The sequence below is a fragment of the Megalobrama amblycephala genome, linkage group LG15 (assembly GCF_018812025.1).
Source record: "Megalobrama amblycephala isolate DHTTF-2021 linkage group LG15, ASM1881202v1, whole genome shotgun sequence".
In the NCBI taxonomy this organism is placed as follows: Eukaryota; Metazoa; Chordata; class Actinopteri; order Cypriniformes; family Xenocyprididae; genus Megalobrama; species Megalobrama amblycephala.
The window spans coordinates 27,562,347-27,590,209 of NC_063058.1; the positions used below are offsets into that span (position 1 = coordinate 27,562,347).

General features: G+C 40.1%; 3 protein-coding genes across 3 annotated transcripts in view; 2 read left to right on the plus strand and 1 right to left on the minus strand.

Annotated features, from left to right (window-relative positions):
• LOC125247028 (mucin-2-like) overlaps positions 1-11,645 on the plus strand; it is a 33,774-nt gene extending 22,129 nt beyond the window's left edge. The window contains 25 exon segments of the mRNA XM_048158194.1: positions 21-2,712; positions 2,715-3,371; positions 3,374-4,111; positions 4,114-4,260; positions 4,263-4,310; positions 4,312-4,782; positions 4,785-5,266; positions 5,305-5,817; positions 5,973-6,147; positions 6,782-7,029; positions 7,119-7,302; positions 7,413-7,623; positions 7,711-7,886; positions 8,052-8,121; positions 8,370-8,470; positions 8,587-8,618; positions 9,330-9,507; positions 9,600-9,704; positions 9,830-9,870; positions 9,972-10,094; positions 10,180-10,278; positions 10,621-10,749; positions 10,856-10,895; positions 10,989-11,112; positions 11,233-11,645. Coding sequence (XP_048014151.1) covers positions 21-2,712; positions 2,715-3,371; positions 3,374-4,111; positions 4,114-4,260; positions 4,263-4,310; positions 4,312-4,782; positions 4,785-5,266; positions 5,305-5,817; positions 5,973-6,147; positions 6,782-7,029; positions 7,119-7,302; positions 7,413-7,623; positions 7,711-7,886; positions 8,052-8,121; positions 8,370-8,470; positions 8,587-8,618; positions 9,330-9,507; positions 9,600-9,704; positions 9,830-9,870; positions 9,972-10,094; positions 10,180-10,278; positions 10,621-10,749; positions 10,856-10,895; positions 10,989-11,112; positions 11,233-11,449 — 8,001 coding nt within the window. The 3' untranslated portion in view covers positions 11,450-11,645.
• A 10,662-nt stretch (positions 11,646-22,307) lies between these two features.
• On the minus strand, positions 22,308-26,598 carry LOC125247029 (PR domain-containing protein 11-like). The gene is made up of 4 exons (XM_048158195.1): positions 26,592-26,598; positions 22,881-23,131; positions 22,742-22,806; positions 22,308-22,606 (listed from the first exon to the last, which is right to left on the minus strand). The coding sequence occupies exons 1-4, from the start codon at positions 26,596-26,598 to the stop codon at positions 22,465-22,467; spliced, it is 465 nt and encodes a 154-aa protein (XP_048014152.1). The 3' UTR covers positions 22,308-22,464.
• muc2.1 (mucin 2.1) overlaps positions 25,924-27,863 on the plus strand; it is a 28,364-nt gene continuing 26,424 nt past the window's right edge. The window contains exon 1 of the mRNA XM_048158196.1: positions 25,924-26,672. Coding sequence (XP_048014153.1) covers positions 26,600-26,672 — 73 coding nt within the window. The 5' untranslated portion in view covers positions 25,924-26,599. The remainder of the gene's footprint in view (positions 26,673-27,863) is intronic.

Genomic DNA, 27,863 nt, shown 5'->3' on the forward strand with positions numbered 1-27,863 from the left:
ACCCCCACACCAACAACTAGCACAACGTCTACTACAACACCAGTACCTCCCACACCATCTACTACAACACCAGTACCTCCCACACCACCTACTCCCACACCGACTACCACAACGTCTACTACAACACCAGTACCTCCCACACCACCTACCCCCACACCGACAACTACCACAACGTCTACTACAACACCAGTACCTCCTACATCATCTACTACAACACCTGTACCTCCCACACCACCTACCCCCACACCAACAACTACCACAACGTCTACTACAACACCAGTACCTCCCACACCATCTACTACAACACCAGTACCTCCCACACCACCTACCCCCACACCAACAACTACCACAACGTCTACTACAACACCAGTACCTCCCACACCACCTACCCCCACACCGACAACTACCACAATGTCTACTACAACACCAGTACCTCCCACACCATCTACTACAACACCAGTACCTCCCACACCACCTACTCCCACACCGACAACTACCACAACGTCTACTACAACACCAGTACCTCCCACACCACCTACCCCACACCGACAACTACCACAACGTCTACTACAACACCAGTACCTCCCACACCATCTACTACAACACCAGTACCTCCCACACCGACAACTACCACAACGTCTACTACAACACCAGTACCTCCCACTCCATCTACTACAACACCAGCACCTCCCACACCACCTACCCCCACACCGACAACTACCACAACGTCTACTACAACACCAGTACCTCCCACACCATCTACTACAACACCAGTACCTCCCACACCACCTACCCCCACAACAACTACCACATTTTCATCGACGTCACCATGTATTATTATATGTGAGTGGTCTGAATGGTTCAATGTATATAATCCTGCATTAGGAGGTGGGGATGACTTGGAGACGTATGAAAATATTGCAGGAAGTGGAAAACAGATCTGTGAACAGCCAGAAGATATTGAATGTAGGGCTGTGGGCCAACCTGACATGAGCTTTGAAGATTTTATTCATTATTCAAAACAAGTTGCCCAGTGCAATGTTTCATATGGATTGGTGTGTAAGAAAGAACAACAGAATGCCCGACCCTATAAATGTTTTGACTATGAAATACGGGTTAAATGCTGTTTTGATTGTGCAACACCAGTACCTCCCACACCATCTACCCCCACACCGACATCTACCACAACATCTACTACAACACCAGTACCTCCCACACCATCTACTACAACACCAGTACCTCCCACACCACCTACCCCCACACCGACAACTACCACAACGTCTACTACAACACCAGTACCTCCCACACCACCTACCCCCACACCGACAACTACCACAACGTCTACTACAACACCAGTACCTCCCACACCATCTACTACAACACCAGTGCCTCCCACACCACCTACCCCCACACCAACAACTAGCACAACGTCTACTACAACACCAGTACCTCCCACACCATCTACTACAACACCAGTACCTCCCACAACGTCTACTACAACACCAGTACCTCCCACACCACCTACCCCCACACCGACAACTACCACAACGTCTACTACAACACCAGTACCTCCCACACCATCTACTACAACACCAGTGCCTCCCACACCACCTACCCCCACACCGACAACTAGCACAACGTCTACTACAACACCAGTGCCTCCCACACCACCTACCCCCACACCGACAACTACCACGTCTACTACAACACCAGTACCTCCCACACCACCTACCCCCACACCAACAACTACCACAACGTCTACTACAACACCAGTGCCTCCCACACCACCTACCCCCACACCGACAACTACCACAACGTCTACTACAACACCAGTACCTCCCACACCATCTACTACAACACCAGTACCTCCCACACCACCTACCCCTACACCGACAACTACAACGTCTACTACAACACCAGTACCTCCCACACCATCTACAACACCAGTGCCTCCCACACCACCTACCCCCACACCAACAACTAGCACAACGTCTACTACAACACCAGTGCCTCCCACACCACCTACCCCCACACCGACAACTACCACAACGTCTACTACAACACCAGTACCTCCCACGCCATCTACTACAACACCAGTACCTCCCACACCACCTACCCCCACACCGACAACTACCACGTCTACTACAACACCAGTACCTCCCACACCACCTACCCCCACACCGACAACTACCACAACATCTACTACAACACCAGTACCTCCCACACCACCTACCCCCACACCGACAACTACCACAACGTCTACTACAACACCAGTACCTCCCACACCACCTACCCCCACACCGACAACTACCACAACATCTACTACAACACCAGTACCTCCCACACCACCTACCCCCACAACGTCTACTACAACACCAGTACCTTCCACGCCATCTACTACAACACCAGTGCCTCCCACACCACCTACCCCCACACCGACAACTACCACAACATCTACTACAACACCAGTACCTCCCACACCACCTACCCCCACACCGACAACTACAACACCAGTACCTCCCACACCACCTACCCCCACACCGACAACTACCACAACGTCTACTACAACACCAGTACCTCCCACGCCATCTACTACAACACCAGTACCTCCCACACCACCTACCCCCACACCGACAACTACCACGTCTACAACAACACCAGTACCTCCCACGCCATCTACTACAACACCAGTACCTCCCACACCACCTACCCCCACACGACAACTACCACGTCTACTACAACACCAGTACCTCCCACACCACCTACCCCCACACCGACAACTACCACAACATCTACTACAACACCAGTACCTCCCACACCACCTACCCCCACACCGACAACTACAACACCAGTACCTCCCACACCACCTACCCCCACACCGACAACTACCACAACGTCTACTACAACACCAGTACCTCCCACGCCATCTACTACAACACCAGTACCTCCCACACCACCTACCCCCACACCGACAACTACCACGTCTACAACAACACCAGTACCTCCCACGCCATCTACTACAACACCAGTACCTCCCACACCACCTACCCCCACACCGACAACTACCACGTCTACTACAACACCAGTACCTCCCACACCACCTACCCCCACACCGACAACTACCACAACGTCTACTACAACACCAGTACCTCCCACACCGACAACTACAACACCAGTACCTCCCACACCACCTACCCCCACACCGACAACTACCACAACGTCTACTACAACACCAGTACCTCCCACGCCATCTACTACAACACCAGTACCTCCCACACCACCTACCCCCACACCGACAACTACCACGTCTACAACAACACCAGTACCTCCCACGCCATCTACTACAACACCAGTACCTCCCACACCACCTACCCCACACCGACAACTACCACAACATCTACTACAACACCAGTACCTCCCACACCACCTACCCCCACACCGACAACTACCACGTCTACTACAACACCAGTACCTCCCACACCATCTACTACAACACCAGTGCCTCCCACACCACCTACCCCCACACCGACAACTACCACAACGTCTACTACAACACCTGTACCTCCCACGCCATCTACTACAACACCAGTACCTCCCACACCACCTACCCCCACACCGACAACTACCACAACGTCTACTACAACACCAGTACCTCCCACACCACCTACCCCCACACCGACAACTACCACAACATCTACTACAACACCAGTACCTCCCACACCACCTACCCCCACACCGACAACTACCACGTCTACTACAACACCAGTACCTCCCACACCATCTACTACAACACCAGTGCCTCCCACACCACCTACCCCCACACCGACAACTACCACAACGTCTACTACAACACCTGTACCTCCCACGCCATCTACTACAACACCAGTACCTCCCACACCACCTACCCCCACACCGACAACTACCACAACGTCTACTACAACACCAGTACCTCCCACACCACCTACCCCCACACCGACAACTACCACAACATCTACTACAACACCAGTACCTCCCACACCACCTACCCCCACACCGACAACTACCACGTCTACTACAACACCAGTACCTCCCACACCATCTACTACAACACCAGTGCCTCCCACACCACCTACCCCACACCGACAACTACCACAACGTCTACTACAACACCTGTACCTCCCACGCCATCTACTACAACACCAGTACCTCCCACACCACCTACCCCCACACCGGCAACTACCACAACGTCTACTACAACACCAGTACCTCCCACACCACCTACCCCACACCGACAACTACCACAACATCTACTACAACACCAGTACCTCCCACACCACCTACCCCACACCGACAACTACCACGTCTACTACAACACCAGTACCTCCCACACCATCTACTACAACACCAGTGCCTCCCACACCACCTACCCCCACACCGACAACTACCACAACGTCTACTACAACACCTGTACCTCCCACGCCATCTACTACAACACCAGTACCTCCCACACCACCTACCCCCACACCGACAACTACCACAACACCAGTACCTCCCACACCACCTACCCCCACACCGACAACTACCACAACGTCTACTACAACACCAGTACCTCCCACACCACCTACCCCCACACCGACAACTACCACAACATCTACTACAACACCAGTGCCTCCCACACCATCTACTACAACACCAGTACCTCCCACACCACCTACCCCACACCGACAACTACCACAACGTCTACTACAACACCTGTACCTCCCACGCCATCTACTACAACACCAGTACCTCCCACACCACCTACCCCACACCGACAACTACCACAACGTCTACTACAACACCAGTACCTCCCACACCACCTACCCCCACACCGACAACTACCACAACATCTACTACAACACCAGTACCTCCCACGCCATCTACTACAACACCAGTACCTCCCACACCACCTACCCCCACACCGACAACTACCACAACGTCTACTACAACACCAGTACCTCCCACATCACCTACCCCCACACCGACAACTACCACAACGTCTACTACAACACCAGTACCTCCCACACCACCTACCCCCACACCGACAACTACCACAACATATACTACAACACCAGTACCTCCCACACCACCTACCCCCACACCGACAACTACCACAACGTCTACTACAACACCAGTACCTCCCACACCATCTACTACAACACCAGTGCCTCCCACACCATCTACTACAACACCAGTACCTCCCACACCACCTACCCCCACACCGACAACTAGCACATCTACAACACCAGTACCTCCCACACCACCTACCCCCACACCGACAACTAGCACAACGTCTACTACAACACCAGTGCCTCCCACACCACCTACCCCCACACCGACAACTACCACAACGTCTACTACAACACCAGTACCTCCCACACCACCTACCCCCACACCGACAACTACCACGCAGTCTACTACACCAGTACCTCCCACACCACCTACCCCCACACCGACAACTACCACAACGTCTACCACGACACCTGTACCTCCCACGCCATCTACTACAACACCAGTACCTCCCACACCACCTACCCCACACCGACAACTACCACAACGTCTACTTCAACACCAGTACCTCCCACACCATCTACTACAACACCAGTACCTCCCACACCAACATCTAATACAACAAAAATAACTCCTGAAACTGGAACAACGACAAAACCAGAGACTTCACCACAAATTATCATAACAACAACTACCACAAAGCCTACTACGAAGATAACTACTACACCTACTCCTACACCTACTCCTACACCAACTCCACACTACGACTGTCCTGAATGGGACAAAAATGTACAATTTAATATACTTTATTTTTATACATTTATTTTTATACATTTTATACATATTATATATATATAGAGAGAGAGTACACAGAAAACAGAGACTCTATTTCAATTTTGCATTATCAGTCTTTCTAATTCTAGCACATTTTTCATTATCACCAGACCAACGAGACCTTCATCTTGTGTAACTGCACCATGGCAAGGTGCATTGAAGACAACGTCATTGAAATTATCCCATTTGAATGTCCTCCACTGCAGAACATCACCTGTGAAAATGGCAAGAATCCTGTGCTTGTTTATGATGAGCACTACTGCTGCCAATATTACACATGTGACTGTGAGTAAATTGGTCTTCACAATCTATGATTCATTGTCTATGTAATCATTTAAATTATTAGCAATGATTAAGCCCAATGTGCTTGATTTAAATTGTTATGCTTCCATGGTATCCTTGAAAATTGTTGATTTTTCCCCCTAGGAAAAAATCCTGTTGTGAGACAAAACAATGGCACTGACATATTTTAAGATATGTGACTGCAAGTTGCTTTAAGTTAAAACAGTTCAAACATGCATTTTAGTCTGGGACTAGGTTTGAGCCTTGTTTGTGAAACCAGTATTAGGGTTAGGTTTTTAAAAGAGAACTTTTTAAAATAATATTTTAAGTGTAAACAATGCAGTTATGTGTAATTTACTTTATTCACATTAAGTTTATTTGCTTTGACGTGGTACAAGTAAATAACATAAATTGTAATAAATTGGCACTTTCCTGTCTCTGTCACAGGTTAAATGATTAAGTGGTTGTAATGACATTATTACTTCTTAAAATATCAAGTGATATTTTCAAGATAATATACACAGTATTAACCAAATTCAAGTAGCTTGTTTAGTTCAAATAATTGAATGTTTTTTTTTGTTTGTTTTTTTAGATATTTTTGTCAAATAATAATAATAATACATATTATTTTTTGTAGGCTTTTGTGAAGGCTGGGGTGATCCGCATTACATCACATTTGATGGACTCTTCTACAGTTATCAAGGAAACTGCACTTACATATTAATGGAGGAAATAAGGCCTCATTACCATTTAAAGATCTACATTGACAATGTCTATTGTGACCCTGTTGAGCATGTATCCTGTCCCAGATCCATTATTGTGTCTTACAACAAACAAGTCATAACACTTAAGAATCACAATCTCATCGGAGGTGCAGACCTAGAGGTGAGACTTTCTAGCTTTGGAATGATTGTGTGCTTTGTCTGCATTACAGTGTAAGTATCCTATGTTTTTCTTGTCTCCTGTCCTAACAGGTTATTAAGGATGATGTTAAGTTAAATCTGCCATATGCTTTCAATGGTGTGAGGGTTATAAGCTCAGGTCTAGACTTGTTCCTGAGTATTCCACAGCTGGGTGTTGATATAACATTTGGAGCCACTGGCTTTAGCATCAACCTGCCATTCCAGCATTTCGGAAACAACACACAAGGTCACTGTGGTAAGTCAGCCGTCCCCCATTTTTGTATGGACATCACAATGTGGATGATATATGAAGGATTTGTATTTGTGCATTATCCGTCTGAATTGTTCCTAATAATTCTCACTAAGGAACGTGCAACAACAACCAGGCTGATGACTGCATGCTTCCTGGAGGGATCTTGGTGGACGACTGTGCAGTGATGGCGGATTACTGGCCAGCCAGTGGTGTGAATGGTGAAATGTGCACTCCACCAACTGCATTACCTACCGTTGGTGGTGATATCAAACCTACAACTGAGCCATGCCAGGCCCATCCTGAGTGCAACCTCCTCAGCAGCGAGTGAGTTGATTTTTATTTTTTTTTTTACTATAAAATTTAAATACACTAGGCTTTGAAAGTGATATTTGCCACTTCTATCTTCCTCAGGCTGTTCGAAGCATGCCATTCCCATGTGTCCCCCGAAAAATTCTTTTTAGGATGTCAATATGATAGTTGTCATATGAGCAACCCTGCCGTGGTGTGTACCAGTCTGCAGAGCTACGCAAGGGCTTGTTCTCAATTAGGGATCTGCATACACTGGAGGAACTACACTAACCTTTGCAGTAAGTTTTATTAACTTTTATTAATTTTATATCATAATGTTCCTTTATCGAAACTTTCTGTTGTACCTTTCCAGGTTCAAATTTCTTTTTCTTTCTGATCTCTGGACCCCATATTATTGGAAGCTATAGAGTATTTAAGTGTAGCATTTGTGTTTTTTTCCACAGATATTGAATGCCCAGCAGATAAAGTCTTCAATCCTTGTGGTCCAGCTGAGCCACCAAGCTGTGATGATATGTATGCCCATTTATCCACATTTTTAAATAATTTAGGCAATTGTGGAAATTAATGTTTAGTTCTGGTTCAGTATAGTAAATTAAGGGATGGGAAAATGGCAGATATGTACTTCAAAATAATCTGCTATATTATCCGGTTTAAGAGTTAATTAAGCCTGTTATGCGGATTTGTTCCTAAATGTTCATTGGAATAAATCTCAGGTGATATGTGTGTAATAAAAAAAAGTTTAAATACTCTACTAATTGCAGACCTGGACAGAACACCATCATAGTGCCCACAGAGGGCTGCTTCTGTCCTGAGGGCACGATGCTCTTCAACAAGGAGACAGGAGTCTGTGTGAACAAATGCGGTAAGAAGTGTGTGCGTGCTTTAGGCATTCAAATTGAGTGTGCCTTTCTGCATTATCCTGCAAGTCTTAGCCCCTTTTTGTATCTTTATGATTTTATTTTTCTGTTTTGTTTTTAGGATGCCTGGACTCCTCTGGGACACCACGCGAGGTACAGCAGTATTTAAAATGTTAAAGGGTTAGTTCACACAAAACTGAAATTTCTGTCATTAATTACTCACCCTCATGTTGTCCCAAACCTTTAAGACCTTCATCTGTCTTCGGAACACAAATGAAGATATTTTTGATGAAATCCGAGGGTACCTCAAAAGGCCTGTGTGTGGATCAGATACCCTTGGATTTCTTAAAAAATATCTTGATTTGTATTCCGAAGACAGACGAAGGTCTTACAGGTTTGAGACGACATGAGGGTGAGTACTTATGACAGAAATTTTATTTGTGGGTAAACTAACCCTTTAATTCAACTGTTCACTCAATATAAGTATTTAATTTCATAGTTATTAAACTTCAAGGTAATTACAGAATGCATTGCAACAAGCTTTGTAAAAAAAAAAATGTAATCCAAGATGGCACGAGAGAACTGAATTATTAGAATTCATCCTTATTCATTCACTACTGAAAAAAAAAAAAATATATATATATATATATATATATATATATATATATATATATATATATATATATATATATATATATATATATATATATGTGTGTGTGTGTGTGTGTGTGTGTATTTCTCTTTCTATTTTTCTTGAGATATATTTTAGCTTAGCAATATACTAATGTCAAGCTCTTTATGTGAATTGTGCTATTTGTAATTGCTGCCTACTGCATGTATAGTTTCTTTTGTTTGTTTTGGCAGTTCGATGAGGTTTTCGAGTACAACTGTGAAGAGTGTATCTGTGATAAGGCCAGCAAATCAGTGATCTGTAAGCCCAAGAAGTGTTCTGATGCGACTCCTGAGAGCTGCACTGATCCTGGCTTCGTGCTTGTCAATGTCACCAATCCTTCAGACCCATGCTGCAGCAAACAAGTTTGCAGTAAGACAAGCTTATTTACAGTATTTTTAAAGGGGTTTGCTTTAGGTTTGAATCACCTAAGTCTCCTCTACTCTGTTTTTTTTAAAATGTAGATTGTGATGTCAACATGTGCCCACCTTTGGATAAAAAGTGTACAGTCGGATATGCGCCAGTCCTGGAAGTGCCTAACGGAAAATGCTGTCCAGAAATCAAATGCGGTATCACTATTGTTCACACTTCATTTTGTGTCATTCGTATGCCTGTTTTCATCTCATATACTGTCTGTATCACCTTAAATATAATTCTATATAATGTTGTGTTCTTTTGTGGTTTGCCTCCTTAGAGCCAAAGAAAGTGTGTGTCCACAAAAACATTGAGTATGAGGTAAAACTAAAATGAAAAACTGAAATATAATTTTTGTTTGATTAAATAATGATTAATGAAAGTTTTACACGCTCAATTTTCTCTCCCCTCACTTCCCTCAGCCTGGTACCGACATCCCAGTCGTTGACTGTCAGGAATGTAGCTGTACATGGGACGTGGATCCTAAAACGCAGCTGTTCAAGATCAAATGTGGATTTGTGCAGTGCAATGAGGAATGTGATCGTGTAAGTTGTTTGACAAGCTTTTGATTGGCTTGTCTCAGGAATGAGTACAATTTCGTTGACTTCATTTGATGTTGGTTTTCCCCAGGGTTATAAATATGTTGAAACAAGCTTGGACGAATGCTGCGGAAAGTGTGTGCAAACTCACTGCATCGTCAACATCAATGGCTTCAATCAAATACTGCCGGTAAGTTCAAATGTCAAAAGCTCATTCACCTTGAGGTGTGACTGAAAAGGACAAAAGGCCTAAATAAACATTCAAGTTAAATGGAAATTAAAGGAATAGTTATTAGAATTTAATTTTTTTCTTCGGACACAAAATGAAACTGTTAATGCTGCTTTTTTCCATACAACAGAAGTGAATTGTCATCATCAGGGTTAAAAAAAAAACCTCCAAGCTGGACAAAAAAAAGCATTATAAAATTAGTTGTGCACTATAATGCAAGTTTTATATCGCTATTCCCTAAAAATCTAAATCTATAATTTTTGCAGTGTCCTTTAACAGAATTTGACCTCTTTTCATTTGTAGGAAGGAGCCACTTTGCCCATTCCAAACCAGGGCTGTGACAAAATCACATGCACTAAAGTTAATGGACAGTTCATCGCCGACAAACACACAGTCCAGTGTCCTCCTTTCAACATTTCCAACTGCCAGCCTGTCAGTACTTTAAATATCACACAAACACACATTTACATGTTATACTGACCAATCATGGCCATTAAATCACATTGATGCCATTCTGCTTTTGTGATTCTCTCTCCAGGGCACCGTTCAGGTGACAGCTGATGGCTGCTGCTATGTTTGTGAGTATTTTTTAAAAGAAAACAATGCATATTTTTGTTGATTTGAGTTGACTATTAATGTGCCCATGTGTGTTCAATTGCCTTTGTTTTTAGGTGTGGACAAAATCAAGGGATGTCAAGTACAGACCGCTCATGATTACATAAATCACAATGACTGTCAATCAGAGAGGAAAATGGACCTGACATTTTGTGGTGGAGATTGTACCAGTTTTAGCAAGTGAGTACATGCAGACTCTGTTACGAAACCTACATAGGCAGTATACTACCTGAAACACCCTTATAAGAGACCAATTTGAAATGCTTTACATATGTTTTCCTCTCTTTCTCGCATACACAGGTACACAGAACCTGGGTTGTCATCATGTAGCTGTTGCCAGGCCAAACGCTCAAGTAATCGCACAGTGAATCTTGGTTGCGTAAATGGAGATGTAATAACCCACACATACATCCATGTTGAAGAGTGCTCCTGTAGCAAAACTAACTGTCATGCAATGGGAGCGAGCCTAACACTCACTGAAGACGACGAAAGAAAACGCAGCTTCGGACTTCCGTGAGCAGCAGCAGTGAATCATTGACCCAAACTCTCTAAAAAACTACTCTCAAGTATCTTTGATCAGAAATTAATTTAAATTGCACATGCTTTGTTTAACATTTCTTTATCTATAGAGCTTTTAATTTTTCTTTGTTAAATGTGAACTCTTTTGCTTGCTTGAAATAAAAAAGCAATTAAAAAGGCATCTTAAAACTAAATTCATGCGTACTGAGTCTTGCACTGAGAATATTTATGTATTCCTATTAATTGCAAACTGGACAGATACTCTAAATTTACATTTATAGCATTTAAAGTTCATTTCATGATGTAGCATAACTACGGTGCACAAGACACAATGAAATGCAGTTAGCATCTAATCAGAAGTGCAAATACAAATATAAAATACAAAAAAAAAAGTGAACTATTTTCTGGTTTTCTGCATAAATTGGTCATGAAATTTGATTACATTTTCACCAAAGCCACAAAAATCAACACAATCAAACAGTCTTTTTGAGCATACTCATTAAACATACAAAGTGCTGGTGGAAAAAGTGAAACACTAGGCCTCTGGTGTCACTAAATGCTAATTGGAGTCAGGTGTTAGCAAACCAGGAGTCCAATCAATGAAACAAGAATAAAGGTGTGGTTTAGAGCTAAATTGACTTGTATAAACACCAAAAGAGTCAGTGTGCCTATTCACAAACAGCATTAGCTGATGTGAGCTATGTCTTGCAAAAAAAACAGATCTCAGAAGACCTACGATCAAGCGTTGTTGATATACATGTAGCTGGAAAGGGTCACAGAGTAATCTCAAAGACTTTAGATATTCATCAGTCCACAGTTAGACAAATTGTCTATAAACCAAGACGATATGGTACTGTGGTTACTCTCCACAGAAGTGGGCACCCAGCCAAGATTACTCCAAAGGCCCAAGGCAAAATGCTCAATGAGGTGAAAAAAATAGCTAAAGACTTGAAGGATTCATTGAAGCAGATTACATCTTTGTTCATTCCCCATCACTTCGATTTAGTTCTTAAATTTAGCTTTTAATTAGAGCTCTGTGGTATCACCAATAAATAACCAAGACCGTTCAAACATTTTCATGAAATTTATTCATAAAAAGATTTTGATTCGAACTGGTTCTTAGGCTCAGCTATCTACCATTGTAACCGGAACAAAATGTATCTGGCGTGGGCCATTCTGGAAGCCAAAAACACGGAAGTGTGAAAATGGCTAAAATTCCCAGTCCAAGGATGTGGGTCCACGGTCACGTGGTACAGGTAGGTCATCTTAGAAAATTATGCAGCGTTCATGCCGCCTCATATTTACCGTAATCTTCACAAGCTTCACGCTTGTGAGATGCACTGTGGGATTGTGAAGCTTGAATTGAAAACGCCCACTTCACGCCAGTGGACACCTACCATTACGGTGAGTGTCCACTGGCGCAGAGCGGGAAGAGCAGAGCAAGCGTTTTCAATTAACAGAATCTGCCCATGTTGCTGCATGGGAGATTTTAGAAGTGAGATACAGAAACCCATTTACAATTGCAAAATCGTACAGAGACAAGCTCCAGCCCTGGCCTTGAATGGGATCTAAGGACAGCTTTGAGCTCAGAGATTTTGTTGATTTCCTGCATAGTTGTGAGGCTGCCATGATCCATATCAAGGCTTTGTGGAAATCTTAAATGACTGTAATGAAAACAGGAAGATTTTTTTAAAGTTACCAGATTGGCTAGTGGTGAGATGGAACCGGAAGGTTATAGAAATAGAAGAGGACCCCTGGGGTTCATGGCACCATTTGTTCTGTGAGTGAAACAAATACTCTAGCAAATGTGCAGAAGAAGGTTGGTTGGAATGAGGAAGTTCCAGAGAACTTGAGACCTCAATGGGAGTCTTGGATCAGAGACTTATCCAATCTAGCTGAAATGGAAATCGAGAGGCTTCTTACCTTCAAATTTCGGCAAGGTCAAAATGTATGATACAGAGGCTGGAACTCTCAGCAGCAGTTGATGCAGTACAAACCAGCATACTTCGGAATGAACTAGAAATTCAAGTCGTTCTTGGCTACATAAACGATGATGCCAGATGGTTTCATATGTTCATAGCCAATCATATACAGAGAATCATATACAGGCTTATGTTGCCTCTGAGGACAATCCAGCCGATCATGCTTCTCGAGGTTTGACAGCAGAGCAACTTAAGACCTCAAATTGGCTCACAGGACCAAAGTTTCTTTGGCAAAAGGAGCTACCTGACAGAGAGTGCAAGGTGGGAGAAATGAAGAAAGATGATCCTGAACTACGCAAGGCTCTTGTGTGTAACACTAAGGGAAAAGAGAGCAGATCATTATTGGATCACCTACAGAAATTCTCTTTTTGGTCAAGGGTAGTTAAGGCAGTTGCTAGACTGAAACGCAAAATCAAAGAATTCAAAGGTGTAAAGCAAAGAACCAACAAAAGCACAAGCCTAGAAGAAAGGAAAGAAGCAGAACTTGTTATCATCAAGCTGGTTGAAAAGGAAGCATTCTCAGATGAGATAAAGAGTTTGAAGCTAAAGAAAGAAATCACCAAGAGCAAAGACAGTAGGCTGTACAAGTTAAATCCATTTCTGGATGAAGGTGGTATCCTAAGGGTTAGAGGACGCCTAAGTCAAGCCACGTTACACACGTATGTAAAGCATCCGACAATACTCTCAAAGAACACCCACATATCAACTTTACTTATTAAGCACTTTCACGAAAAGGTACATCATCAAGGACATGGAATGACAATGAACGAACTGCGAACTAATGGATGGTGGATCCTGGGATGCAGCAGTGTAGTCTTGTCACACATCTTCAAATATGTCAAATGCAGAAAGATATACAGAAGAGCAAAGAATAGGTGACTTACCGCAAGACAGAATAGAATCAGCTCCACCATTCACTTATGCTGGTATTGACTGTTTTGGTCCAATATATATTAAAGGAGGAAGGATGGATCTCAAGAGATATAGTCTTTTACTTACCTGTCTATGTTCAAGAGCCATACATACATAGAAATAATTGACATGAGAACTGACTCATTTATCAATGCTTTAAGAGCATTCATTGCCATAAGAGGAAATGTTTGTCAATTGAGATGCGACTAAGGAACCATTTTTTTGGAGCAAGGAGAGAGTTTGCAGAACTCAAGAAAGGAATGGATCAAGAAAGAGTGAAGGCTCTAGGATGTGAATTTCTTATGAACCTTCCAGCAGCAAGTCATATGGGCAGAATCTGTGAGACAAATAAGAACCATAAGAAGTGTTCTTACTGCTATTCTTGACAAGTCAGCACAAAGGCTCGACAGTACCTCTTTAAGGACATTCCTGTATGAGGTTATGGCCATCGTTAAAAGCAGACCACTCACCACTGAACATCTGAATGACCCATCTGGACCTGAACCTTTAACTCCAAACCATATCCTTACAATGATGTCCACAATCATTTTGCCCCCACCTGAACAATTTACAAGAGAAGATCTTTATCTTTCGAAAGAGGTGGTGCAGAGTACCGTATTTGTCAAATTAATTCTGGACTCAGTGGAAGAAAGAATACCTTCTGAATTTACAGCCAAGACAAAAGTGGCACAAGAACAGAAGGAACTCAAAGGTCAATGACATTGTCCTCTTACAAGATGATCTGGCACCACGCAACAAATGAAAGCTGGCCAGAATCACGGAAGTCTACCCAGGGTCAGATGGTAGAGTGAGAAAACTAAGGTTACTACTTAGTGAAACCACATTTGACAAAAAAGGGAAAACCACAACTAAAACTATGTTCCTTGAAAGACCTGTACGGAAGGTTGTTACTTTGCTTGAGACAGATTAAGGGGTATAAAGTTTTCTTGAAGTTACAGCCTAATTAGTTAATAAAAGAAAAATGTTTTCATTGAAATGTTGAATTGGTTTCCAGCAACAATCATTGTATTTATAGAAATTCCACATTAAGTTCTGTCTGATTTGGTGGGAGTGTAAATGCTGCCATTATATTGTGTATATAATTTATATAATTTGCTGGCAACAGGAAATGGCATGCTTTGCCCTGTAATTCACTCCCAGAAACACATTTGGAAACACTTGGCTAAGTGTTAAAGTATGCGATTAACGCCACGAAACAGGAAATTGTTGTAACTCAGGCATACAATGTCTAGTCATGCAGCATGCAGTCAACAATATGTTGTTTTATTTGTCTGTATTTTGTGCCTGTAAAATGTCATTATATCTGTTGTCCACACTTTGAGCACACTTTCATTTTGTGTAAAGCTACTGTGATATTGTATTATGTAATTTATACTGTGTTTAGTTTTCATGGTGGATGAAAAAGTCTTCAATTAAACCAGTAGCAAGAGAACCACTTGTGTCTGCGTATGCTTGGAGGGAGATACAACTAGAGTAATTTTGCTAAATTATTTATATATTATTTTACTTATTCTTCAATATAGCTAATGTAGGCTATCCTACCCTATGTTTAAAGGGGTGGTTGGTTAAGATTTCCCTTTTTTTAACCCTTGTGCGGTCTTCGTTTGGGGACTACGCTTGTGGTCTTCGGGGTCTCTGGAGACCCCGGCAACAAAATGCAATTTTGTAACAATATAATATATTTTTTAAAAACCAATGTAATTTTACTCTGTTTATTAATGTTTTTACTCAACATTTGTACAGTTTTTGGAGGATTTGTAATATCCGTTAAATTGATATAAATAAATTAAAAAAATATTTTTTTAAATAGGTTTTTATGCAAAAGCAGCTTTTTATGCAAAATTCACTTTATAAAAGGCCCAGATTTCTAACTTTGATTCATGTGGATAACATGGATAATTTGACATGGTTTAGTGTAAGATTTTTGCCCATCTTTTGGAAAATGCAGTTATAAAAGTAAAAAAACTATCATTTTTACCAGTAGATGGCTGTAAAGCGCCACTATATGCTATGTGCTATTTGAATGACTGAAAGATGTCTTTTTACAAGTTTTTTTCAGTTGGATTCATATCTAAATGTTATGAAATCACAATTATAACAATAAAAATTACTTTTTGTCAAAGTTTAGCATTTTTTGTACTGAAAAAAATCAGTTTTTCAATAATATCATCAATAATGTAACCCACAGAGACCCCACTTAGAAACTGGACAAAATCCATTCTCAAAATCAGAAACAACGCACAATACACATAGACAGAAAAGAAGTGGCACACTTCCAAAAATGCAAAAAACATCCCCAATACAAAAAGAACATGCTCACACACACACACGCACACACAAGAATAAAAATTATTTATTTTATTATTTTTATTAGAAAATTATTATTGAATTTTTTTTTTTACTTTTAAAACTGCATTTTTCAAAAGATGGGCAAAAAACTTACACTAAACCATGTCAAATTATCCATGTTATCCACATGAATGAAAGTTAGAAATATGGGCCTTTTATAAAGTGAATTTTACATAAAAAGCTGTTCATGCTTAGAAAATAATTTTTTATTTATTTATATAAATTTAAAAGATATCATGAATCCTCCAAAAACTGCACAAATGTTGAGAAAAAAACATTAATAAACAGAGTAAAATTACATTGGTTTTTAAAAAATATATTATATTGTTACAAAATTGCATTTTGTTGCCTGGGGTCTCCAGAGACCCCGAAGACCACGAGTGTTACTATTTTTTTTTACACTAACATAAAAACAAGATATCACTCCAATTTTTTTTTAATCTGTAGATCTTAAAAGTATTAACCACCGTACAAAGTCTCATGCCATTTGGACAAAGGGAACATTTTTTTTTTATTTGAGCAAACGTCATTTGGGGTCTCAAAATACCCCGAAGACCGCACAAGGGTTAAACTTTAGTTAATGTGTAATGTTGCTGTTGGAGTATAAACAACATCTGCAAAGTTACGACGCTCAAAGTTCCAAGCAAAACGAAATAATTTATTTTAAAGAATTCTCTGTTTAAGGACTACAAGAAATGGCTGGTATGGACTACAACAAAATGCTTCTTCCTGGGTTAGTGACATGACTAACGGTAGCAAATTAGCTCAAAAGAAATATGAATAATTAATCATAACTCATTATAATTAATTATAAATATTTGAATCAGTTAATCAAAGTAACTTAATGTAGCTAACTTAATATTACAATAAATTAATCTGTTCAGCCAGCGAACACTCAGTATTGATCGTCCATCAACTTTTCAAAAAGGCTATTTTTCCATGGCCACAGAAAAATATCGCTTTCTTAGCACGTAGCTGTGATCGAATCGCTATCAGGGACATTGGTTTCATAAACAGACCAGAATCAACTCGCAGTTGATGAAGTGTGCACACAAGTTTTATTTAACTAAATCACAAACATAACTAAACTAACAAACACAAACATACCATTCATGCAATGAGAGAGTGAAAATGAATTTGAACCATATCATAACAGGGGAATGAAGCAATAGAAAGAGTAAATTAACAATTGCTGGACAAACCATCAGTTTCAATTCTATAAAGCACCTTTGTTAACCTTTGTTCAAAATTTTAATACTAATTTGCCGTTTAACGTTCAAACAATACTTGCAAATGCCTTAGTTGTCCGGATATGCAGGCTCAGGAGAAATCCTTGATCGTTCAGTCCGCTGGCGTGGAAGTTGTGATCGATATCTTCTGCGTTGAATGAAGAAAATGATGACAAACTTTGCACTTTGTTAATTTGACTCTTTTTGGTCGAGGAAGTTGTGCATGGCAGTGTGATCTGCAGGGATGGTGCTGCTCTTCTCTCTAGTAATATGGCACATAGTCTTAGAGCTGAAACATGACAAACTGGGGCCCAGGACAGGAAGCAGACAGACTGGCTAAACCGACCATCTGCTAGCTGCCTCACGTTACAGAAGTCAGATAAATCCCAAAACATAGAAACTCTTACACCTAGATATTATCACATAGAGACTGTGTCTGTACCCCGAATTAGTAAAAACAAAAAACTTCCAAACCCATTCAATGGTAAAAATTTAATTGATGTTCAACAAATAAAAAATAGAGATAATAATGATAAACAAATGATAAAGCTTGGATTGTTAAATATTAGATCACTTTCTTCAAAAGCACTTATTGTAAACGATATTATCACAGACAATAATCTAGATGTGCTGTGTTTGACAGAAACCTGGCTAAAACCGGACGATTACATTATTTTAAATGAGTCTAGTCCTCAAGGTTATGATTATCGACACAATCCTCGTCAGAAAGGCAAAGGGGGAGGTGTTGCTGTAATCTATAGTAATATTTACAGTATCAGCCAGAAGTCTTTCAAATATAATTCCTTCGAAGTGATGGTGCTTTACGTAACATTATGTAAGTTGACATTTGTGCTGGCTACTGTATACAGGCCACCAGGACACCATACAGACTTTATCAAAGAATTTGCCGATTTTCTATCAGAATTAGTACTAGCTGCAGATGAAGTCCTTGTTGTTGGTGATTTTAATATCCATGTAGATAATAAAAAAGACTCAATTGGGATTGGCATTTACAGACATTCTAAACTCTATTGGTGTTAGACAACACGTGTCAGGACCCACTCATTGTCGTAATCATACTTTAGATCTAATATTGTCACATGGAATCGATATTGATGCCGTTGAAATTCTGCAGCAGAGTGACGACATCTCAGATCATTATCTAGTCTCGTGTATACTACATTTAGTCAAAGAGGCTAAACTGCCTCCCTGCCATAAATATGGTAGAACCATCACTTCTACCACTAAAGATCGCTTTATAAATAATCTTCCTAATCAGTTTCATCACCTTAGCATACCAGACAGCTTAGAAGACCTCGATGTTGCAACAGAAACTATTGCCTCTTGTCTTTTCCAGCACAAAAGGTTAAGACTCAGTTTTGCTCCTTTGCGTTTAAAAAAGATTAAGGAAATTAATCCAACGCCATGGTACAATGAGCACACTCGGGCCCTAAAAACAGCAGCTAGAAAAATGGAGCGCAGCTGGAAGAAAACAAAACTAGAAGTATTTCGTATTTCGTGGAGAGAGAAAATTGAGTACAGAAAGGCCTTAAAAACTGCTAGATCTGCCTATTTTTCAAAACTTTTAGAAGAAAATAAACACAACCCTAGGTATTTATTTGATACAGTGGCTAAATTAACAAGAAATAAAGCTTCAACTTCTGATGTTTCCAAAGAGCATAGCAGTAATGACTTTATGAACTTCTTTACTTGCAAGATTGATAATATTAGAGAGAAAATTATAACCATGCAACCGTCTACTACAGTATTGTGTCAGACAGTGCATTGTAGTGTCCCTGAAGAAAAATTCAATTCATTTTCTGCTTTAGGAGAGGAAGAATTGTCTAAACTTGTTAAATCATCAAAATCAACAACATGTATATTAGACCCTATACCGACTAAGCTATTGAAAGAGATGCTTCCGGAGGTCATAGATCCTCTTCTTAATATTGTTAATTCATCTTTATCACTAGGATACGTACCAAAAACTTTTAAGCTGACTGTTATTAAACCTCTTATAAAAAAACCACAACTTGATCCTAGAGAATTAGTCAATTACAGGCCGATTTCAAAATCTCACTTTTCTATCAAAAATACTAGAAAAGGCAGTTTCATCACAACTATGTTCCTTTTTAGAAAGAAATAGTATCTGTGAGGATTTCCAGTCAGGATTTAGACCGTACCATAGTACTGAGACTGCTCTCATTAGAGTTACTAATGATTTGCTTTTATCATCAGATCGTGGTTGTATCTCTCTATTAGTGTTACTGGATCTTAGTGCTGCATTTGACACTATTGATCACAATATTCTTCTAAATAGACTTGAAAACTATGTTGGCATTAGTGGATTTGCATTGGCATGGTTCAAATCATACTTATCTGACCGTTATCAGTTTGTAGTAGTAAACGATGAGATGTCATATCAATCACAAGTTCAATATGGAGTACCGCAAGGCTCAGTACTAGGACCGTTGCTTTTCACTCTTTACATGCTACCCTTGGGAGATATCATTAGGAAGCATGGCGTTAGTTTTCATTGTTACGCTGATGATACTCAGCTCTATATTTCTTCAAGCCCTGACGAAACCTACCAATTCGCTTAAATTAACAGAATGTATAGCTGATATAAAAAAACTGGATGACCAGTAATTTCCTACTACTAAATTCAGAAAAAACAGAGATTCTAATTTTTGGACCAAAAACTACTTCATGCAGTAACCTAGAATACTGTCTAACACTTGATGGCTGCTCTGTTAAGTCTTCGTCGTCAGTTAGGAACCTGGGTGTGCTCTTTGATACCAATCTTTCATTTGAAGGCCATGTTACTAGCATCTGCAAAACCGCATTCTTCCATCTTAAAAATATATCTAAACTACGACATATGCTCTCAATGAAAAATGCAGAACAGTTAGTTCATGCGTTCATGACCTCAAGGCTAGATTACTGTAACGCTCTACTGGGTGGTTGTTCCTCCCGCTTGATAAATAAACTACAGCTCGTACAAAATGCAGCAGCTAGAGTTCTTACTAGAACTAGGAAGTATGACCATATTAGCCCAGTTCTGTCATCACTGCATTGGCTTCCTGTTAAACATCGTATAGCTTTTAAAATCTTGCTAATTACTTACAAAGCACTTAATGGTTTAGCTCCCCAGTACCTGAGCGAGCTCTTAATGCATTATAGTCCTTCACGTCTATTGCGATCTCAAAATTCAGGCCAGCTGATAATACCTAGAGTATCAAAATCAACCACAGGCGGTAGATCCTTCTCCTATTTGGCACCCAAACTCTGGAACAATCTTCCTAGCATTGTTCGGGATGCAGACACACTCTGTCAGTTTAAATCTAGACTAAAAACACATCTCTTTAACCTGGCATACACATAACACATTATCAATTTATATTTTCAAATCCGTTAAAGGATTATTAGGCTGCATAAATTAGGCCAGCCGGAACCGGGAACACTTCCTATAACACCAGATATACTTGTTACATCAGAAAAAGAATGGCATCTACGCTAATATTAGTCTTTCTGTTTATCCCGAGGTTTACCGTAGTCAACCGGATCCGGGCCGTATCCAGCTGAGACCAAGGACCTGCGCCTTGACACGACCACAACGCAGCCCTGAAGTATCAGCAGAGATCGAGTCGACTAGATCATCCATTGTGAAGACATAATCAACACGACAGCCAGTGCCACAGTTCCTCAACAAACCGACCATACCGGCGTGATGAATACGATCCTCAATTGGACACGACCACAACGTAGCCCTGAAGTATCAGCAGAGATCGAGTCGACTAGATCATCCACTGTGAAGGCCTCATCGACACGACAGCCAGTAGCACAGTTCCTCAACAAACCGACCATACCGGCGTGATGAATACGATCCTCAATTGGACACGACCACAACGTAGCCCTGAAGTATCAGCAGAGATCGAGTTGACTAGATCATCCACTGTGAAGGCCTCATCGACACGACAGCCAGTAGCACAGTTCCTCAACAAACCGTCCATACCGGCGTGATGAATATGATCTCAACTGGATGGAACTGAAATAAATACTTTGAATGTTGCGATCCTATCAGATTTATGATAGCAACCTGATTCGTAACAAAGCACTGTTCGCCAGAGGAGAACTAGCCCCCCGACTAAGCCTGGTTTCTCCCAAGGTTTTTTTTTTCTCTCCATTTTAACACCTATTTGCCACTTGTTTGCCACCTGATGTCACCTGTTGGAGTTTGGGTTCCTTGCCGCTGTCGCCTTTGGCTTGCTTAGTTGGGGACACTTGACATTTGATATTCAACAGTATTCTTGACATTTATTCAACAGTGCTTTGATCTGCCTGCATTGACACTATTCTTGAAGAGCTGCTGTGCAGCAAAAAATATGTACCAGTTATCAATGTAAAGCTGCTTTGATACAATCTGTATTGTAAAAAGCGCTATATAAATAAAGGTGACTTGACTTGACTTGACCTGTGTCTAGATTGCGATCAATGCTGTCCCAAGATACACTCTGCAGTCACCTCATGTACTCGCTGCTGTACCACACACGTAGTTTCTCGCTCACCTTCAGTCTCTGACACACTCTGAAGTAGATTTGATCGCCATGTTGAAATGCGCTCAGGTTCTTTTCACTCTCATCTGAAGAAATCTTAATAAACCTGAGAGGAATAAACAAAATTGCACTGAAAACAACAATATAAATATAACCAAAGTGACTAAAAGAACACTTGGTTACTACAATAGCACAATTTTCTTAGAAATTAAAAAGAGGAATTAAAGTGGCATGGTATTACCTCATCCAGTTAGCTGTAGTTTCATCACTCCCATCAATGAATTTATATTTGTTGTCCTTAACAATCTGTAATAAATACATTTGGCATTAAAATACATACATCTATGCTAATTTGTGATTAAACATACAACATAACCTACCATCCAAGAGTATGGCCCTGAAGGTTTATCTGAGGTCATTATTTGGCCTTGATAAGGACCAAACAGTGCCCCCTTTGGTATATTTTCATCCTTGCAGCAGACATCCACCTTATCACCATCTCTGCGGACATCAATGCCTGAGGGTACAGTGAGAGCTGCCCGATTGGGCACCCCTGATGCCACAGGAGTGTCTGGCACAAAGACAGGCGGCCCATGGGTAGGGCACTCCTCCAAGAAATACTTCTTGCACTCTTCACAGATTGTATAATGAGCAATGAATAAAAAAAAGCATAATTATATGCATGTATGGATGTATATTATTTAAACTATATAAAATTCTAATCTGATATTAAAATTTCCACAGACCTACACAATACTTCTATTTAAAGGATTAGTTCACCCAAAAATGAAAATTCTGTCATTAATTACTCACCCTCACGTTGTTCCACACCTGTAAGACCTTCGTTCATCTTCAGAACACAAATTAAGATATTTCTGATAAAATCCGATGGCTCAGCGAGGGCTGCATTGGCAGCAAGATAATTAGCACTTTCAAATGCCCATAAAGATACTAAAGACATATTTAAAACAGTTCATGTGACTACAGTGGTTCAACCTTAATGTTATGCAGCGTCGAGAATACTTTTTGTGTGCCAAAAAAACAAAATAACGACTTTATTCAACAATATCTAGCGCATTATGGGGTCTGCATGGGTGAAGGGTTGGAAGAGTTTGTTGAGCAATTGTGTGTTTGATCTATTCAGATGCTACACTAACCCTGAAATTTACCCTGCCCCAGAGAACACACAACAAAGGGTGTGAGGCCATGTTATTGCAATACATTAAGTAACACAAATGCAATAGCATGTCATAAAAGCAAGATGACATCATGACAAGTTATAATTATAACCATAATTAAACTAATCTATACCTGTTCCATCTTCATGCAGCATATATTCTCTGGCTCTGTAGGATCTTGCAACAGTTCCCACACAAGCTATTTATAGATTATCATGACAGAATATGCTAATCAATGACTTTAAGATAGATAACTCTACATCAGCTACATAAATTCATCAACTAACCATTCAGAAATGTCCTCTTGCACTTGACAAGTTGTCACTATTTCTTCAGTCTCTCCATCATTGTCCAACTCTGGTTTGAACATAAAAAGCTGAACAGTTTCTGACATTTCAGTGAATCTGCGTGATGTAATTGGCACAAACAGGAGCTCTTGCAAACTCCACCCTCTTCTTGGGAGAAGCAGTTCATTTGCATTTAAAGGGACACACAAAAACGTAGAGTTTTTTGCTCACCCTCAAAAAGTGACAAATTTAATGTGCGTAACGAAACTCTACGTCTCACTCCGTAGGGGAAATGAAAATGTTACCCTGGATGACTTAAGAGTGAAAGGATCTTGGTCCCCACTCTGGTGCTTTGAGTCTCAATTATGCACAATGTGTGAATATGTTTTATCTTAGACTGTTGTAATATATACTACAGGAATAGATAGTGTGGGCTTCAGGTCAGTAAGTGTCAACCCAGTGGCTTTCTGAAGTATAGACGTGATATAAAAGTGATAACTCAAATTCCACCCTCCTAAACCTTACAGTGTAAGTGAGACGCCCCTACTCTAAGGTAAGTACAAAAAACAAAAACAACAAAAAAAAAACCTTCAATTGTATTGCTTTTAACTATAATTAATTTATTCTTTCTTTCCTTAGGAAACTGTATTTTTTTCTTTGTGTTTTGCTTTAATAGAATTAAATAATAAAATGAAAAAAAAAAAACAAAAAAAAACATGTTTCCTGGAAATCCTCTTTTCAATAGTTGTAACCGTTCTAAAAGGTTAATCTCAAACAGTTTCTGTAAAACACTTCAAATATAAGTTTCACAAAATTATTTTCAATACCAGTTTCCAAACTGATTTTCAAACACTGGACAGGTCACAAACTCTTATAGTTTAACTTGATGACTCACTTCAAATAACTTGTTTCACTTAACTTGTTTCACTTAACTCGTTTCACAAAGAAAACACTTGTGACTTCCCTCAAACGACTCTTATGAATCAGTTAATGATTCAATTTCCTTTTGATTCAGCTCACACGGACACGGTTCAAATTGATACTCTCAGTTCATCAGAATCAGTAAAGTGTTTGTGTGTGTGTAATGAACTCTTGTACCAGTCTGTAGCAACGATGACTTGAAATGAGATGACTTGCAACAATGAGACAAGTGAGACCGAACAGGGAGATGTCGTAAGGATGGCAGGGTAATAAACAAAAAAAGAAAAGTTTCAGCATGGCCCAAAAAAACTCAAACTCTCTGGAACAAAACTATAGTTCAGTTCAGAAACACTTGCGCACTAACAAGTGCACTTAAGTAACTCGCAGGAAGAAATCAATGTCTCTCGCTCTGTAAGAAAGTTCAGGGGTGACTTGTAGATTCAGTCTCTAGGAAAGTGCAGAAATACTCAAAAAGAAATCACTCCGTAGAAAATGAGTGCAGCTCAGAAACACATTCTCACACACTAACAAGTGCATTTAAAGCTGCAGTCCCCCATTTTTCCTCTTTGTATAAGAATTTTCACTGGAAAATATCAGCTGAACAAGTAAGTAACATTTCTGCCACTTATTGTTCTGACCAACTGCGGAAAAAAGCATTACGGCCTACAATAAATCACGCTGCGAATTAAATCTAACGATCGCTTAGCTCGGATCACGCCAAACTGTTATATTGTTCTCAACTTGTTCAATGTTAACTACATTAGCATTGCGTGACTATCCCTGCGTCTCAATCAGCTCCCTATACTCCCTAGGTCGTGAATCAGTATATCATGTAAAAATGAATGTGGCCGATTCCCTGATCAGTGCCCTGACTACTGAACTAGGGGGCTGATTGAGACACACGCTATGTGTATTTAGTGTATATTAGTGTTACCTGTAAATTTCAATTTCTGTAGCCACTCCACAGTCCAAAGTCTTTTGCTTTTTGACTACAGGTGAATCTCCAGTTGTCACTGATGATTGTCAGTGTCAGATTGATGTTTAATTATTTCAGCTGCTGTGAGAACAGACTATAAATGATCCGCTACAAGCAGCATCCTCACATGATAAAACCGACTTGCCTGGACTCCTTTTTTCTGTTTACGGACGTGACGTAATGACGCAAAGACGAACTGTGGCATGCTCGAATTTCCCGCGGAAATCCACCAGGTCGCTCTTATTTTAAAAAATTATTACAAGCTTACCGGTGTGGATCGATAAGGAGGAAGATAAGGAGATAGTTTTGAACACTGGCTGGTTATGTACTGGCTCAAAAATTGTTGCTGCTAAATGGTTTATTAATCATGTACTTTATATTTCACAGTTTTAGTAGTGAATGTTATTTTTACTAATCCTCTTCATACATGTAAACTGAAGCTGTACATTATTCACACCCTGCCATAAATATAAAATTCATTAAATACATTTTACCAAATGTTTCATCAAACATCATTCAGAGAGGCAGAGGAACTACCACCCTCACAAACACACACACGCGCCATCACTGGACTTTTGTAATACCAGGTCAGCATTTTTCTGACACATACGAAGGCTGACAGACCCTCCCTGTAGGGTGGGGTGAGAAAGATGAATAAAAAATTATAATAAAAGGGGGTATGAAAAGAAATCCATCAGTACTGAAGCTCTACCTGTAGACCTCTCTCACCTCCCATCATGGAGTGGAGAACATCTACATACTGCATACTGCTTCTGGCGCTTATCGGCATTCAGGTGGATTCAAAGAACGGTAAGAGTTCTTGAGGATGGTGTCTCATTTTATTTTATTTTATTTTTTTTATTTTATTTTAATTTAATGGTTATTATTTTTAATAATATAATATTTGTCTAAAACCTTTCCCATTGTATATTTTTTACTGCAACTTACCAACAAACAGAAATTATTTAATTAATTCAGGTTCATTCAATGAAGGGTAAAAGTTAACTTTTAGTTAAAACCTCCTGTACTTGAAATGGCTCTTGAAGGGGATGTCTTCATTTTATTTTATTTTAAGTTATTTTAAATTTATGTAAATTTTTTAAATTATTTTTGTCTAAATCCTTTCCGTATGAATATGTTACTAAACAACAATCAGAAATGACTTGATACTTAATCAAATTAAATAATTTTGAGTTATCATTTGGTGTCCTCCTAATTGTCATCTTTATTTTATTTTTTTTCCTTAAAATTTGACTAAGTAATATTGACAGCCAATATACCATTTAGAAGCTTTTATACTCAAGATCCAATATCTGAAATGTGCGTGTGCGTGTACATTTTTGTGACATATCAGGACACAAATTTGTATAATGACATGGGTGACATAGGTATTTCAAGGAGAGGGTGACTTATGAGGACATTACCCCATGTCCCCATTTTTCAAAAGGCTTATAAATCATACAGAATGAGTTTTTTTTTTTTGAAAAAGTAAAATGTGCACAGTTTTCTGTGATAGTGTAGGTTTAGGTGTAGGGTTGGTGTAGGGCGATAGAAAATACGGTTTGTGCAGTATAAAATGCCTATGGAATGTCCTCATAATTCACAAAAACAATGTCATAAAATTCTGATGCAAAAATTTGAGAAGCACAATATACGTTGTTTCCTGAGCACTGTGACTTTGACTATGGCATTATTGGTGCTAAATAACTTTATCAAATAATAATAATTGAAGCTGAAATGATTTTGTCAAATAGCATGATGTTGTAGTTGGAAACAGCATCAGTGTCTGAAAATAAATAAATAAATAAATAAATAAAACAAAAAAGAACCAACCACCTTATAACACTTGTGAACTTCATAGTTTCATCACTTGAACCTGATACTATCAGCTCCATTGATGACTTGCTTTAGAAGTTACTACATAGAGTCAGTTATGAAAAATGTTTGCGCAATTTTGTGGATTGCTCTTTTTTAAGTATAAATGTAAAAGTTAACAAATCA